Source organism: Onthophagus taurus, chromosome 2 (genome assembly GCF_036711975.1).
Source record: "Onthophagus taurus isolate NC chromosome 2, IU_Otau_3.0, whole genome shotgun sequence".
NCBI lineage: Eukaryota > Metazoa > Arthropoda > Insecta > Coleoptera > Scarabaeidae > Onthophagus > Onthophagus taurus.
Window position 1 is genome coordinate 16,835,410 of NC_091967.1, and position 17,395 is coordinate 16,852,804.

The 17,395-nt window shown below is 32.0% G+C and overlaps 1 protein-coding gene across 4 annotated transcripts in view; it reads left to right on the forward strand.

Moving 5' to 3' along the window:
* The window catches only part of LOC111428781 (uncharacterized), a 66,668-nt gene that overhangs the window by 37,840 nt on the left and 11,433 nt on the right, over positions 1-17,395 (forward strand). For 2 of the 4 annotated variants that reach the window (XM_023064470.2, XM_023064467.2), the window contains exon 3: positions 11,513-11,623. Coding sequence is in view for 1 of the 4 variants with exons in the window: in XM_023064467.2 (XP_022920235.1) it covers positions 11,612-11,623 (12 nt within the window). In the remaining 3 variants the exon portion in view is untranslated. Of the gene's footprint in view, positions 1-11,512; positions 11,637-17,395 lie in introns of those variants that run through there. The other 2 variants (XM_023064469.2, XM_071194396.1) reach the window with 2 other exon arrangements.

Here is a 17,395-nt window from a genome sequence, read left to right on the forward strand (position 1 = left end):
GAATCGGATAAAACACACACAGCTATGATTATGGATGATAGGCAGTTGATAAACCATACTATTTCATTGAGCAAGAAAAGTGTTTGTCCTTCAAAACTTCAAAACTGTTAGTTTGCTCTTTTAGTTTAGTTAAATAAGCGACAATTCTGCTTAACGAAGAACTTGATTAGAATACTCTAAAAATTGGTGCATTGCATAGCTATATAATTTGTGATTTTCCTGTATTTTTGGGCAAAGTGGCTATTTAGAGGTGGAATAGCTACCAGTAACGAACGTTAGGATCCTTATTGAGTGATCTGTATATTGTTGATGATCTGTTATTGATCATACTTCTTGTTTTGCTGCAAACAACAACATTTTCGATAAAATGTCGAGATACTGTTCTCCACCTTTAAAAAACTTGTTTTTATTCTCTTATATTAAAGTCGCTTTCGTGCTGCTACTTGATACATAAGTCGTTATTGCTTTTATAATGTATAATAAGCTTACGACCAAGAAAATATAAATTCTCGAGTTTAACAAAAAGCTTGTGATGGCATTGTTAGACATAAAGCTACATCAACAACAACGGATTCATAAGTTAGTTATATTTATGGAAAATGTGGAGGTTTCTCGAGCATATTACTCAAGAAGGAAATTTTCTATTACAATATGCAGAAGTTTTAAGGAAAGATTTTACCTATCGTTAAAAATTGTAATAACAAAAATTCTGAAAGTTTTAACACCAAATATTTAAACAAAATTTAAAATCAAATTTCGTAGCACACAATCATGATAATAAAATTACTATAATTGGAAATTCGTTTATAACTCAATTTAAAAAAAGAGAGTAAATAAAAAAAAGCCTTTGGGTTAATTAACAAAGTCAGCAGTTGTCCAGCGGCTAAAAACATCTCGGAAGAGTTATAACCTGTCGATAAAGAAACCAGAGACGTGCTCCAAATTGCTTCGTCGCGCCATTCTTGCACGAACCCATTCTCCACACGATATATTTTTGGCTGCTGCCCGTCCTATACATTCAAAGCCGCACTGCGACGATTTTACTTCATGAAAATTGGAAAATACTCAAGAAATAAACGTTATTTTCAATGCGCACAAAAAAAATCAGTTAAAATTAGAACATGTGTCACCTGTGTTAAAATGTTTGTTCAGTGGATTTTAGTATTCATTTCAAATAAAGAGGTTAATCCTTTCGAGATGAAAGCGTGTTTGTACAGGAATAACCCTTTCCGCTTTTTGACCACGCACGATTCGTGTGGAAATGTCAGATATAATCCAATTTCCTGAAAGATAACGAGAAGGGCGCAGCAGCGGTGCTTGTTTGAAGCGCCTTGGGGAATAGAAAAGGGTCGTGTATCGATAAGAACTCGCACAAAAGAGGAACAAACTTAATTAGAAGAGAAACTCAAATTCTTATGAAAAATATAACCATTCTGTTGGAAATTGCTACATCGGATATAAAATAGAATAAATGATAGCTATATTAAAAACGGTTTTATACTGACAGTAAAAAAGTAAAAATTATAACTTTGTTGTCTGTATGACACGTTTGATAAAATAGATAACTTTAACACCTTCTCATCTCGAACAAAGCGAAAACCGGCGATGAATTCAACACTTCCGTTTCACACTTGCGTATATGTAAAATACATACGCGAAAGCTTTGAGGACAATTGTGACCGAGATGATTCTCATTTCATCGTTTGGTTGGTAACTATAAATTTTTAATTACCTCGGTACGGACTGTAAATCAACATCCCATTAACCGTCGAATGGCACTATGTACACTTTATTTTTATGGATATCTGGTTTTATTGTTCGTTCTTTTCCTTTTCCCTTTTGTTAATAGCGAAAGATCAAATGATACATTATCATTGGGTAATAATAAAAATATTAAAATTTAATAGGTAATTTTAAGATAACCAATTTAATTACATTACACTTTATCTTGAAAATAATGTATACTAACAGTTATTTTCTTGTACAATTCGTCTCTAATAACTTTTTGGATTAAAATTATATTTGTAATAAATATTGAATTTTATTATATTGGATCCTACTATAACCATTGGATGTCTATGGCACATACGCCTGCACCTTGCTGGGTGAAGTCCAATTTTACTGTTTATATTTATGATTTGAATTTAAGTTCGACACACCCTGTTTAAATTTTCAAATATGCTAAGTATTCTCTTCATTATCTAATCTTATTTTCTTTATTCATATATCTAGAAAAATTCGAGTTCATTGATGGCTCATGGATGGTAATACAAAATATTAAAATGCAGTGCTTCCTAGTCGAAAGTGTACAGATAAAACAATTTAACTCTGTTGAATAGAATTTATCACTTCTAATCACAAAACTGTAAAATTGCTTCAATACAGGAAGGTAGACGTTTCGATTTTTGCCAATAATGAGTGAAGTACAGGAAGTTGATAGTGTTTGACGACAAGCACGGTTCGATTAAACACCGAACACAGAAACTTTGGTCTGGACATTATAGTTTGTCGGAGACGAAAAGTTAAAGAAATCGTCGAATTGGCTTTTCAATTCATATCCAGAGTTCACGATAGCATAATGCTAACTGAGCTAGAATGATCCAAGAGAAAAGAACAGATAAGACACCAGAATGGCGGAATATTTTAGAAAAAATGGCAACCATGCTGATGAAAAATTACGAATGATAAGTGAGTAATCTTATATTATAGACGGAATTTGGTATTAGTAAACTGCTATGATTTATTATATTATTCTATTTATGAGGGAAGAATTTTTATGAGTTTTTATTCACTATCGTGAGTGTGTGAAATGGATCAAGCGAGAGCTGTGCGGTAATTAAGCTAGCCAAAGTTGGATGAACAGGGCCGCATAGTAATTACATAACTATTCAAAATGTACAACTATTCAACTGGAAATGAAGTTAATTAATGAGGGTAAAGTAGTTTCTTTTTGACTATTTTTTATCTAAAAGGCTAAGTAAAGGATAAAATAAAGGTTTGGTTATTAGAAATCACTAAATTTTAGATTTCATCTGATCGCCCATAGTTTCAGACATGGTATGGTCACCATAAAACTCTTAGCTTGTAACCGTTGGCCTCTTTGCTAGACTTGAATTTGTAGCCCTGTTTTGTCAGAAGAAAAAATCTTTGTAACACCTGCTTACGACGATATTACACATGAGCCAGAAGCTTATGGAGGTTTCTTGTTTACCTGTTCGTACCTGCAGCTACATTTGTGTAAGGAAGGGAGATTGTATAGTATCTCGAGGAGACGTTGAATCTGGAATGATGCTAAGTCACTTGACGATAGTCGATGAGCAGAACAGTTGAAATATTAGCAAAATCTAAATTATCTTAATTTTATATTTTCTACTTCAACTCCTGTATTTAGATGAAATGTATTAGATGAAGTGAATTATTCCAACTGTACAGGGTGTCCAAATTTCGATGGGTTTGCAGGGTATCTCAGTTATTATGAAAGATAGAAAGTTTCGGCTTTAGCGAACCTGAGCTACTTTTTTGTGAAACTTACAATGGCGCAAACCAAATTTTCATAGCCCTCTTCGTTTTTGATATACAGGGAGTGTTTGAAATTTACGATTTTCAAACACCTCCTGTATCTCGGCTATCCAGAAACTCAGTAAAAAACTAAAAACGGGTTCTAATAGATTTTTTCACGTGGAATCCAATGGTGCACGTAGAATTTTTCTAGTCATCACGGTTTTTGAGTTATAAACACAACCCAAATACTGAATACTCAACTTCTAAAATACTTAACTCTTTATAACTCAAAAACCGTGATGACTAGAAAAATTTTACGTGCACCATTGGATTCTACGTGAAAAAATCTATTAGAAAGAGGGCTATGAAAATTTGGTTTGCGCCGTTGTAAGTTTCACAAAAAAGTAGCTCAGGTTCGCGAAAGCCGCAAGTTTCTATCTTTCGTAATAACTGAGATACCCTGCAAACCCATCGAAATTTGGACACCCTGTACTTGCTGTTGTGACCACAGAAACTATGAAGTTTGATTGCCAAGCTTTCTGATAGAGTTGATGAGCTTTCGTTCATATTGTTTGGGTTTATTCCAGTGTTATGAGAAGACTAGACTCTACTAGCATACTTCTACATTGTACTAATGGAAGACTACATTTTGCTGGTTTACTTCTAAAGAAAACTAATAGATATTGTTAATGGAAGACTAAATGTTGCTGCAAGAGAATTCTATAATGGTACAAAACTAGAAATTGCTGGCAGATAACTACATACTATTGGCAAACCCATTAATATTGCTAATAAGAGATTAGATAATGTTGAAGGAGATCTATATTAGTGGTAGAAAACTAAATACTGTTGGCAGTTACTAGATAATGCTGGCAGAGAACTAGATATTGTTCGCATACTTTTAGATATTGTTAATACAAGACTAATATATATATTATATATTACTGGCTTTCATAACAGTTATGATTTAATACTCACTAATCTTTTCATCTTGTACTATTTTTCTATTACAACGCTTAGTCGTCTACCCATTAATATTTCGCACAGGTTTAATTTAAGCTTAAATTTAGCAAGGAAATCGTTCTTAATTCTTTGTAAATAATCTGGAGGCAAGTTTTTAAATTAAGTTATGTTCATTATTTTAAACTTAACACATAATTTCTTGTTTCACGTCTGTTTATTTTCCCGTTAAAAACTCTTCGTTGTTTCCGACAGACACGACCCAAAGTCCACCCCCAAAACCTCATTTGGACGGAGGGACTTTCGCAGAGCCGGTTTTTGCCAAAAGTTGTCCACGAAATCGATACTTTTTCGCTCGTCCAATCATGACTTGTTACTCTACTGGGTTCTGGGTATTCGCACGAAATGAAACGCACCGGATATAAAAACCAACGTAAATGAGCCAGATGTAAGTGAAGTTATAAGAAACGAGCAATTTGTGTAAACCCAATTTTCCCCAAATGTAACATTTAGTTTATGGGAACCAAAATTAATTTGAGCTGAAATGGCGGAGGCGCAGGTTTTTATTAATTCGATTTTAATAAAAGAAGTTTTATTTGAGTTTTTAATAAAAATAAATGAAAATCAATTTAAAATTTTTTTTTTGAAATTGAGTTAAAAATTTTTGCCAATCTTCCTTAGTAGATGTGGTATTCAAACAACACATTCCGTTGATAATCCAGTGTTAGCTTTAAGCGAAAATTCAAATTCCACGCAGTAGAAAACTCGACCTGAAGTACACGGGGAATAATCCGGAAGCGTGCCAGCTGTTCAAAGCTTAAATTTGCGCGGATTAAAATGCCTGTGTAGAATTCTCTCTCTTCTTCTACGTGGAACAATGAGAGAAGTTTTTAATGAAATGTCTCTCTTCTATATGTATTATGTGCTTCGTTGAATGACGAGATTTTATTTATAATTATATAATAGTGTCAGTTGCAAAAAGCTGGGGATAAAAATTTTCAAAGAAAATAAATGATATTTTTATCAGGATTTGTTAAAAGATTTATGAAACCAGCAAAAAATAAAAAGATATTAATAATTGAAAATTACCACATCATTTTTACTTCCATGTATAAAGTATAATATTATTATGAAGATTAACGATATAATCGACTTTTTATTACCATACTTAATACAGCCACTTATACTTTTAATATTACGGCATCTCTATATTTAACGATCCAGAAAACTTAATAACTTTTTACGTGAAATAAAATATATCTTTCTTTTTTACACGTTTTTAATATATTACTAATAAAAACCCTTTTTTGTACTTAAAAATCATATTCAATGGTAGTACTAAATTAATTTCTTGTGACGTTCCAATTAAAACCGAGTTTTCGTTCTGGTTAATTCCGCCATCAGGCACTAAATTGAGTTTTCGTTTTAAGAGTCTTGGTACTAAAGTCAAGTCGGAGGCAGAGTTAACGACATTTTGTGGCGGCTATGAACTGGTTTATGGTGCGGTGGCGTCAGTTTCATTTGTGACCAAAACGAAATTTGTTTCCAACGTTGACGATTGGTGGTGGATAGAGGCAGGATATTCGATTAGTTCGTCCCTAGAAATCTCTAATAGGATGCGATCGACGTCTACCAGTGCTGGAAACTCTCCATTTGAATGCAAATGTAATCGAGTTAAAGCTGTTTCATACTTATTTACATTCCTTTCATTACCAAATTTCGATTTAATCGAACTTTCTATTTCAATTTTCAGCGAGCAACAGAAAATATTTGCTTGATTATTTTTGCATAAATTTAACATTGCATATTTTTGCATAAAAGTTTTTTAAAATCAATTTTCTAGTTATATACAAGAATTAAAAAATAAAAGCCATTATTTCAAATTCGGTTAAATCTATCTGTCATCATACATTAGCTGTCTAATTCATAGTCCTACATATCCTTGTTGTTTAATGTTCGAATTTTAATTACAAATATGCGATTCCTATGTATGGTTTCCGAAGTTTTTGAGTTGCCCCAATTTTATATACGGTGGAGGGAAATAAACATAATTTTGGGTCAACAAAAAGCATTCGAGTAGGCAAACACTTGCTGTTAGAATAGTTTAAAATACGTGTTTTAAATTTTCATGTTTTTTGTAGATTAACTTTAATAGCAATCGGTACAAATGAAAATTAGTTGGCTTGATTCAATAAACGGACTCCACTCACTTACCCTATGATGTGACCATTAGTCTTAATAACGGTGTGATAAAGTGTTTTGAAAATGTATTTTGTCTGCTACAAAATATAGTGACTTCTAAGATGAAGAATGATAGTGAATTCAACTCTTTAAGACATTATACTTAATAAACTTGCACTTAAAAGTAATCAAAAGTTGGATGTGGGAACTGTGATAACTTCTTGTTTGTTGAAACAACTTTCAAACGACATTTAAAATCGTTTGCTTTTACATAAGACAGCAAAAAAATATATTTTGGCATCCTCTGACGAAAGTAAGAACATTTTCAGCGAAAACGAATCTAAAGAAAACGCTTTCCGTGCAAACATCTTCGCCTGACTGAAGAATCTGGCACAAATCTAAAGCAAACCTTACTTAGTCTCTAGCTAAATCAGCGATTCCCAATTAGAGTTAACTATGGACCACTTAAAATCGTTTGTGTTCGCCATGGACCACTATACTAAATAAAATAATTAAACCCCTGGACAAATTAATAAACCGTTCGTTTTATACATAAAGGATATATTTTGTTTTATATGACCTCCATATCCATATAATCTTTGATAATAAAAGAATTGCGAATCCATGCCTTACTTCTGTCAGGAAGTGGAAAATATTCTCTAAAGGTGCTTCTTAGATTTGCCAAATTTGACACATGATTAGTTGTGCTTCCTCATTTGGAAATGTATCTTCAGACATGCTTAAAAATGTTGACAAGTTTTGAAATGGTGGAATCATTTCCGCTTTTGAGTCGATTCTCCCATAATTCCAGTTTCAAAGCAGTTGCTTTAATCTTGTCTTCTACCTGGAAACAATTTACCTTTGCACCTTGTAATTTTACATTCAAATCATTGAGATGAGTAAAGATGTCGGATAAGTACGCCAGTTTGATAAGATATGTAGAATTATTTAATTTTTCTGTGGAAAGTTTATCAGAGCGATGTGATTGAAAACGTTGTTCTTCCATTAAGAATACATTGACTTCTTTACGTAATATCCAAACTCGACCCAGTGCTTTCCCATCGAAAGCCACCTTACAATTCGTAAGCAGTATTGTATGCAGAATTGTATGCAGTATTATATGCGATCAGTAGCCGAGTATTCAGCGCTCTACTTTTAATAAAATTTATTATTCTGATACACTTCGTAAGATCGCTTTTAATTCTGCAGGAATTCTTTTTGTAACCAACGCTTCTCGATGTATAGCGCAATGGTACCACTCTGCAGATGAAGATACTTGCTTTATTCTCACTTTCAGACCTGTTATTCTTCCGGACATAGGTTTGGCACCAGCTGTGCTTACATTAACACATTTCGCCCAATAGATTTTATTTTTATTGAAAAACGTATTTAATTTTTCAAAAATTTCTTCTGCGGTGGTGTTAATTATGAAATCTACAAAGAACAGGTCTTCGAGAACGGCATCTTTATGCTTGTATCTCACACAATACAATAAAACTGCCTTACTAGTTACGTCGATTGTTTCATCCAACTGTATAGCAAACCAAGGTGATACACGAACTCTTTGTATTAATTAATCTTTTATGTTTTGTGCCATACTTTGAATTCTTCTTTGCACTATATTGTTTGTGTATCGCCAATTATTGCAGACACCATAATATTTGCTGCTGGTAATATGAGATCTTCAGCAATAGTATGAGGTTAAACTTTTTGAGCTATTAGTTGACATACCTTAAAGGAGGCCATTATGACTGAATTGTTTGATGCTGGTATGGCAATGTGGGACACGTTTCTTTGAATGTTCTTCAATTATTGTTCTTTCTTTTTAAAAAAATCCGTGTTTTTTTTTTACTGAAACTCTGGGTACTTTGTTTCAAAATGATGTCTTAACTTACTTGGTTTAATAGAATCATTTGCTAGAACCTGACTGCAAATAACACACTTCGGTCGTGTTTTGCCAGATTCCGAGGACAGAAATTCTGTAAAACCAAACTATAAATATTCTGCGCCGTACTGACGGACCTTCTTCTTGACAGGAAGAGTAGCCATGTAATTTCAAGAACGGGAAAAAATAGTTTCACCAGTGCCCTCGTTATCATAATCGCTTCTTGTGTCACCTAAACAAGTACCGCCACTTACACCTTGATTCTCCGTTTTTTGTAATTTCGGAATCAACCCACGTTCCATTGCTTTATAATGGTAAGCAATATTGCCAAATAAAAATGTCAATATTGAATTTGGTTACTTCATTTCTTCTTTACACGATTTTTGCGAACCTTCACTAAGAACGAACACGAACACATACCTATATTTAAAAGAAAAAATAGAAAGAAGAGTTAACGTCAAAGTAGTCGCTAAGAAACAAAATAGGAAACTTAAAAAATCCCCCAACCTCCATACCCAAAATATCCTAAAAAACGTTACATATTTCTTCTGAGAGTAATATTAATCTTAATCTAAGTATGCAATTAATTAATTTCGTATGTTGTAGTTTCAATTTTTACCTCTTTGTAATTTATTTGCCTACATTATTTTTCACAAATACGCCGTGGACCCTGAGTATTGTGGCAGTAGCCCCCTGGGGTCCAGGCACACCTTATTGGGAATCGCTGAGCTAGATCAAGACTTATCTGTTTTCACATTTTTCCTTGATCTTTCCTACGCCTTTATTGTATCTTAGGCAACATGTTGCCTCTGATTGTATTTTGCTTAATGTATCTTGTAGGTTCTTCTATTTTTCATGTGATTTTGGCTCCTTATACCACTTTTCAAGTTTATTTTTTAATTAACAGTAGGTACCATTACATATTTTAGTTTATCAGCAGTATTACTGCTTTCAGATTCTGAGTCAGACAAAGTTTTACAAATTTTCTAGAAGTAATGAAACAATTACAATTGATTGCAGATTTTTGTAACAAAATTTTTTTTGGTTCAGAAATAGTTGAACCTAAGATTTTTTCAATAAAATATTAATAAGCTATCAAGCATATTGTACTAAACCTAGAACTAATACTAGACCTAGAACTAGATACATTCGGATTAAGCCGTGCATTTCTGGAAAAAGTGTTTGAAGTATCGGATGCAATGATGCAACATTCTTCAGAACCACACCAAAGCCTTTTCTGGAACTAATCGGGCATGGTTTAGTTCTGAAAGAAAAATTTCTGACCATTGACTATTAAAGCAATATAATCCTGCAAAACTGCATAAGTGGGGTTAGAAAAATCAGGTTGTGAATGGTGTGTTATGCTTTATTTATAATTTTTAAATGTTTGCTGGAGAACGAAGCTTTACACATCTTTCAGATAGGCGTCAATTCAAATGCATCCATAATAATACCATCTATAAGCAAATCCCATGCGGATTTATTATGTTTCATTATTTGAAAAATACTAAAAACTGAAGATTTGAACGAAGTAATAAAGAAATATGTCACCTTTTCAATAACCTACCCTCGTGCAACTAATAACCTGTATACCCATTAGTGCCTGGCTTAAACTATTCGCCGGAAAAAATTGAAATTGAATAAAATCGATTAAAATAACTCATTTTGTATATTTCCTTTTTATCGCCCAGCAGTTGGTTTTTGTATGAACCATTTCTCGCTAATCTACCATCTTGTATTATTCATCGATCACCTGACGTTTTTACGCCGGTTATTACATGAAGAAATACGTCAAATATGCCGGACGCAAAGCGATTATGTGTACATAAAGTAATAATTGGTTTGAAATTTTCTCTGTGGTGACCTGTGCTGTCAATTAAATTAACAACCGAAATCGATATACTCCTGGGAATTTACGAGTTTACATTACAATATTTTCGTTTTCAAAACAAACAATTTAATTTAATTTTACCACCCAGGCGAGAAAAATTACTTACTAATCACTCTGTATATATTTAATAAGATATACCGAAAGATTTGAGGGGTGAATATCGATGTTTCGTAAAAAAAATTGAAATTCAAATCAGAAATTTATGGCTGCAAATTTATGCAGGAATAAATCTAATTCTCGTATATTTTTTGCCCTATTTTTTAACTACTCTATACTGTATGTATAGATGGGAACGTTCCCCTTAAATCCAATTTAGTTGTTAATTGATGTGTTCCTCTTTACCCAGCTGTTTCACTAAAATCCGCCACCTGTGTTGAATGTAATAAAATATAAAAAATTGCATGATATAAAAGAAATTTACCCTAATTATCTAAATTCTCGCTTAAAATAAAAACAAGTAGAATTTGATTTAAACCTAAAACTACTTTATAATTTATAATTTATATTAACTGTGTGTGTTTAATATTTTCGTGGAAAACGATAATTGTATGGGTCGTTAACGGCTTTACAAGTCATATCTAAAAGGATATACGAATCCGAAATATACATAAATATAAGCGAAATCCATGAATAACACATCGAAATCGCAACCCTCAGGATTTTGAATTATTGCGCATTCAGCATTGTCATCGTTGCAATAAAGCATAACTTTTGTGCTCTGGTGAATAGGAAAAATTGCGTGGTTGAATGTCGTATACAATCTATCATTAATAAATTCTTAACAATTAATATTTTGTAATACATGCAAAATGATTTGATGAAATTTAAAATGCCATAAGATTATAATCTGAAATGCAGATGAGTGGGTTTAATTTTGAATATAATTTTTAAGTTTAAATAAAAAATAATTTTTTTTTGACAACTTTATTAGGTAATAAATTTACGATGATTTAATAAAATTGATATTAAATTGTAATCAATGATTGGCCAATAATTTGCAGTAATTAAGTCCTATATTTCTTAAAATTTCAAAATGAGAACCAATATTTTTTATTTGACCTTGCGTATGTTTTTAACCTTCGTTTTTGTTTCAGAATACGCTGGGATTTCAAGAACCAGAGCCATTCAACAAACCGCAAGAAGTCAATTTAACGTAGGGGACAATTTTACAGCCCCTGCAATACCATTTGGCCATGTGCACGCCGGTATACAAATCATGTAAATTATTTTGCACCTTATTAACATTTACATAAACACACCAAACTAAATTTTCCTTTATCTAGATTATATTTCCTTTTATCTCTCTATATCCGTATGTGTCCCATATCTTCCGGATCAGAGCATTATACGGTTGAAGGATACATTATTCTGAAGCGATTTTTCTAATAAAAATTTGTGAAAATGTTTATAATATTTAATGTCGTCCAATATTAGATCGTATATCAGACCCAGGCAATCTATGCCTAAATAAATCTATACTAACCAAGAATTCTTATTTTCGTTAGTTTTACTTAACTTCTTCACCAATATACAATAAATGACTTTTATAATGCCTAATGTTCAAATAGTTAAATGCAAACAACTTACCGACTTTAATAAAACTGCTTTTATAAAACGCAATAGTTTTTAATGATATATTAATTATGGCTCATCTTGCTGGTACATCTTAAAATTATGGGGTAAAAGAATATTCTAAGAAAACATTTTACTGAACTTTGAAATAAAGGTGTGAATTAGAACCTTAGGAAGATTAAAATTATAAAAACCCAATTTCTGTTTATTGTTTCTATTTACAACAAATTATCGTTTAGAAATAAGACGGTAATAAATGATAATTAAATATAATCACAAAGTTTTTTAATAAATGCGTTTCACAATTTAACGAAAGCGCAATTTTACTGTTTATACAATCTAACGATGTTTTTACATAGTAACTATAACAACCAACTTACAAAAAGTTATTTTACTTATTTAGTATAGAAAATGCTATTGGAGTAAAAAATTAAGTAAATTTAATTTTGTTACAATAATACTCAATACATAATAGTAAATAATTTGTTTCGGGATTACAAAGATAAAAAAAATGTTAAGAATTAAGTAAACAATCAAGTATTATTTTTATATTTTTACCATTCCGATGTTGTTGGATTCGTGTGGATTCTGCAATTCAATTAATCATAAAACTGGCAGAATTCGAATTTAAGAGTAAACAGACGTATGTACATGACATTTTCTGATTAATAATTCAACTTTAAGCTCACGTTCCGCATCTAAAATAAACGGTTGACGTCAAAACTTAACGTAATTTATGATCGTTGTGTAATTTCTCGAGGACACTTCTCGATCAATTTTTGTTTTGCAACGAAAAACATAATCATTTATCGTGTGTTTTGGAAAAATAAACGAAATACGTTGAAAGACGATTTATTAGGAAAATTAATAACTGTAAAGTTTTCTGAAATTAAAAAAAAGTTATCAAAAAAATGAATATACCGGGTGTCCCTCAAAAGTGGCTCAGCCCCATATTTTTTTTTATTATTAGTGATATAAGAAAACCATTTGGAATGCATAATTAGGCCGTTAAAACGGGTTATTACAACAGGAAATCATTTTGTTTGTGTTTCCGGTTATACCGGAAGTGAGTACTAATTTCGCTATTTTTTTAAATCTATAATTTTTTTTTCTTCAGTTGAGCAGACAGCATAATTTCACATAACTTTTACATGAAAAAATTTTCACTCGGAAAATGTATTACAATATTTGACGCATAGTAACTAGGTTAATAGTATAAACTACGTTATGTTCCTCGTGATTTACTATTTCTCGATCAGCTATGCTTTAGTCAGTGGTTCTTTTTTAATATGGTGTAAATTAACAGTTGTATTAAATTAGTTTTAAAAGAAAAAGTCGAAACAACAAGTAAATTTAATTCAATTATAAGTACAAAAAAACTAATTTTCTAAATGCACCCCGCCTCGATTTTGACATAATTGTATCTTCCGTATTGTCGATCTAAAAACTCGACGTAATTCCTGCGGAGATATTTGGGTAATACAGTTTCTAACACGATTTTCTAATACCTCACGAGACCTTACAGGTGTATTATACACCTCATTTTTTATTTTGCCCCATAAAAAAATATCTAAAGGTGTGAGGTCAAGTGATCTGGAAGGTAAAGAGATAGGAATAAAGAGAAATGTGAGAAAGAACCGGCTTGTTCTCACCGTGGTGGCCACTTTATTGGTCCATTATTACCAATCCAATCGTTATTGTACTTTCTGTTTAAAAAATCAGTAACCACTCTGCTGTTGTGAGGTGGGGCGCCGTCTTGTTGGAAAATTAGTCCATTATAAGTTCCAACTGGTAGGTTCTGTAGCAAATCCTCAATTCCATTATTAAGGAAGTTGAGGTATCTTTCCCCTGTAAGACGACCATCAAAAAATATTGGACCCACCACTCTTTCTCCAATGATTCCCATCCAACAATTAAAACCAAATCTTTCTTGGAAATTGCCTTCCTCCATCAAATATAAATTTTCTTGTGCTCAATACCTTTTATTATTTCGATTAAACATACCCAAGTTAGTAAATCGACTCTCATCTGTATACAGAATTTTGAAAGGAAATGCATTATCGTTTTCATATCTTTTTAAATACCAATTACAATACGGAAGTCGTCTTTCATAATCATTCTCGTACAAATGTTGATGTAATTGGTATTTGTAAGAACGAAGTTTATGGTTTTTTAAAATCCTCCACACCGACGTTTTTGAAATTTCGCACTGTATCGCAATCTCCCTAACTGATGCACTGTTGTTATTTTCGATACATGCCAAAACATTTCGTTCCGTATCGCCACTTACAATGTATCTAGGGTTTCCATTATTGACCGGCTCTGTTTGAATTTTCGCCACAATTTTTGGAAAGTAGTGCCCTGTTGGGTGGCGACGCACTATGGGCAATTTGAGTCGTTGGCTCAAAATGGATTTTGGATAAATGGGTTTTTCGAAAGTCGGAATTTATTTATTTTTTTAATTGAATCCTATAGTAGAAATGTCAGATTTTATTAATTAACATAAATTTTATTTTTATATGACGTATTTAAGTAAAAAAAAATTATCAAAGTTTATATGTCTCTGATTTCACGTATTTCGGTTATTTTTGTAGTGATTTTTAACGACTGCTAATATAAAGTTTTAGTGTGAAACCTATATAACGTCATATCTTCCCGAAACCGTTGTTCAATGGAGAACCTAATTCAGGTATCAATAAATAATTTCATCGTTGTATTTTAACAATAAACGCGGGATTATCCGATGCCATCAATTTCGAGATTTCTTTAACTTTAGCTAGAGTTTTAGCAGTTAGCGATGGTCTAAAATATATATAATTTTAAAGACTATTTATTGCTTTAAAACATGTAAAAAAATTAGCTGCCAACATTTGCCTATTTAGAAGTTATGATCAAAAAACGAAGAGGTCCACGTCACGCACGGAAGTGTTACTTTGTTTACTGCCGACGTACATAGCTTAAATGCAATATGGCTTTTTTTAGGTTAAGTAGCTTAAACTTGGCATACAGAATAATAATATAACGAGAATATAACCAATTTTCAGAAAATCGGATGAAACAATGCTATACAGTGTGTCCACAAAAGTAATATTCTTAGTACATTTTTATTTAAATATAAAACCCAAATCATTTTTAATTATTAAAAAAATAGTTTAATTTTAAAATTATTTTTATAAAAATTTGTTTCTAAGTATGCTTTTAAGTTATTCAGCACAATATGTAATCACTTTTCGGTTACGTATTGTTTCCCATTAATTTAGTTGGCGTGGATAAATCTTCAACGGCCGATGGCAAGACCGTATCTACCTTATGAAGATTCTGCAACATCTAGTAAGAGACGAAAAAATACCACATTGCTAATATTCAGGGATTACGGTCAATGGGAGAAAGTGATGAAGCAAATTTAGTGGAGACTATAAGAGATTTGCAGCGTGATGAAAAGAAAGCAATTTTAAAACAGATTCACCATAATAAATCACAACCATTAACTGCAGATGAAGCATTAAGCGTTTACATTGATTTAGATTTGACTAAAGCACAATATTTATACCTTAGAAATCTAACCAATGAGAAAAGCTGCTTTTTATTGCCACCTTATCACAACATCCAGGAAAGTAAAAAAAGCTGTTATCCACCTATTTCTAGCATAGAAATCGGCAATACATATGCAAAGGTAACATCTTTACAAGATTTATTAAATCACACGATTAATAGAATTTTATTAATTGAGTCAGTATATAAGTCTGGATTACAAAAGTTAGTTTTATATAGTAAGTGGGGGTGTGATGGCTCATCTGGACAAAGCGAATACAAGCAAGTACTACCTGAAGAGTCTAATGTGGTATGTGATGCTAATTTGTTCATAGCGTCATTTGTACCTATTAGATTAATTGACGAAGAAACTGGTAAGGTAGTGTGGCAAAATCCTGTTCCCTCTTCTGTGCGGTTCTGTCGACCAATTTCAATTGAGTTTTCTAAAGAGACTCCCGAGAAAACGAAATCCGTTGTGGATGGTATACAAAGTCAAATTGATAGTTTGGGTCCATCGGTAATTACAAAGCAAGGAAAAGCAATACAAATCAAACATGACATGTTTCTCACCATGATAGATGGAAAAGTTGCCCAAACAATAACAGGTACACCTTCATGTTCCACGTGCACTATTTGCGGTGCTAATCCACGGCAAATGAATAATTTAGAAAAGGTGGCAGCACGACCAGAAAATGATAATGCATTTCGCTATGGATTATCAACGCTACATGCCTGGATACGTTGCATGGAGATGATTTTGCACATATCATATAATCTACCCTTCCGAAAGTGGTCAGCTACTACCGAAGAAAATAAACAATTAAAAAAAGATAAGAAAGCTTTGGTCCAGGCACGATTCGGCAAAGAGCTTGGTTTGATTATTGATAAGCCAAAGCAAATAAGTGATAATACAAACGATGGAAATACTGCTAGAAGATTTTTTTGTAATGCTTCTTCTTCGGCAGAAATTACCGGTGTCGACGAAATATTGATTAAGCGATTTTATATAATTCTTCAGGCGTTGACATCGGGTGTTATGGTAGATCCAGATAAATTTGGAGAATATGCGACGGAAACGGCAAAAATATACATTAAAAATTATGACTGGTATTACATGCCATCTTCAGTACATAAAATATTAATTCATGGTGAACGTATCATACGACATTTTGCAATTTTACCTATTGGACAGCTATCAGAAGATGCACAGGAATCTCGAAATAAAGATTACAAAAAATTTAGACTACATCACGCACGAAAATGTTCTAGATATGCTACAAACGAAGATGTATTTCATACACTCCTTTATACATCAGATCCATACATAACAAATATTAGAAAGCAGTGCATTAAAAATGTAAAGAAACTTGATGAAGAAACCCTAGCTCTTTTAACACAGCATCACCTGGTTTCTGAAAATTAAATTGAATAAGTTGAACAGTGTCAGGCAATGATGGAATAGTGGACGAGTTAAACGTTATTATATGTATATTGTACATTGTATTATAATATTTATATCTCAGATAGACTGTTAGGGTTTTGTTCAAAAATAATATTACTCTGCAATATCAGTAATATTCATAAAAAAATAACAAAATATACATATAATTGTGTATTCCTAAAATTATGTACATATAAAATTGTTTAACATATTTTAATCCTGTTTTTAGGAGGTGACATTAAATGAAAAATATAAAAAGATACATTCTATCAACCAATAATGCAGTTTTTGTATATTTTTTTCTTAAATTGCATAATAATAATAAAACTACAGTGCTCTACACTCGACTTTCTCACATTTTTATACGACTGAAAAATAAATGTTTGGAAAAATACTTTTAAAAAAGGCACTAAATTCAAAATAATTGTAGAAT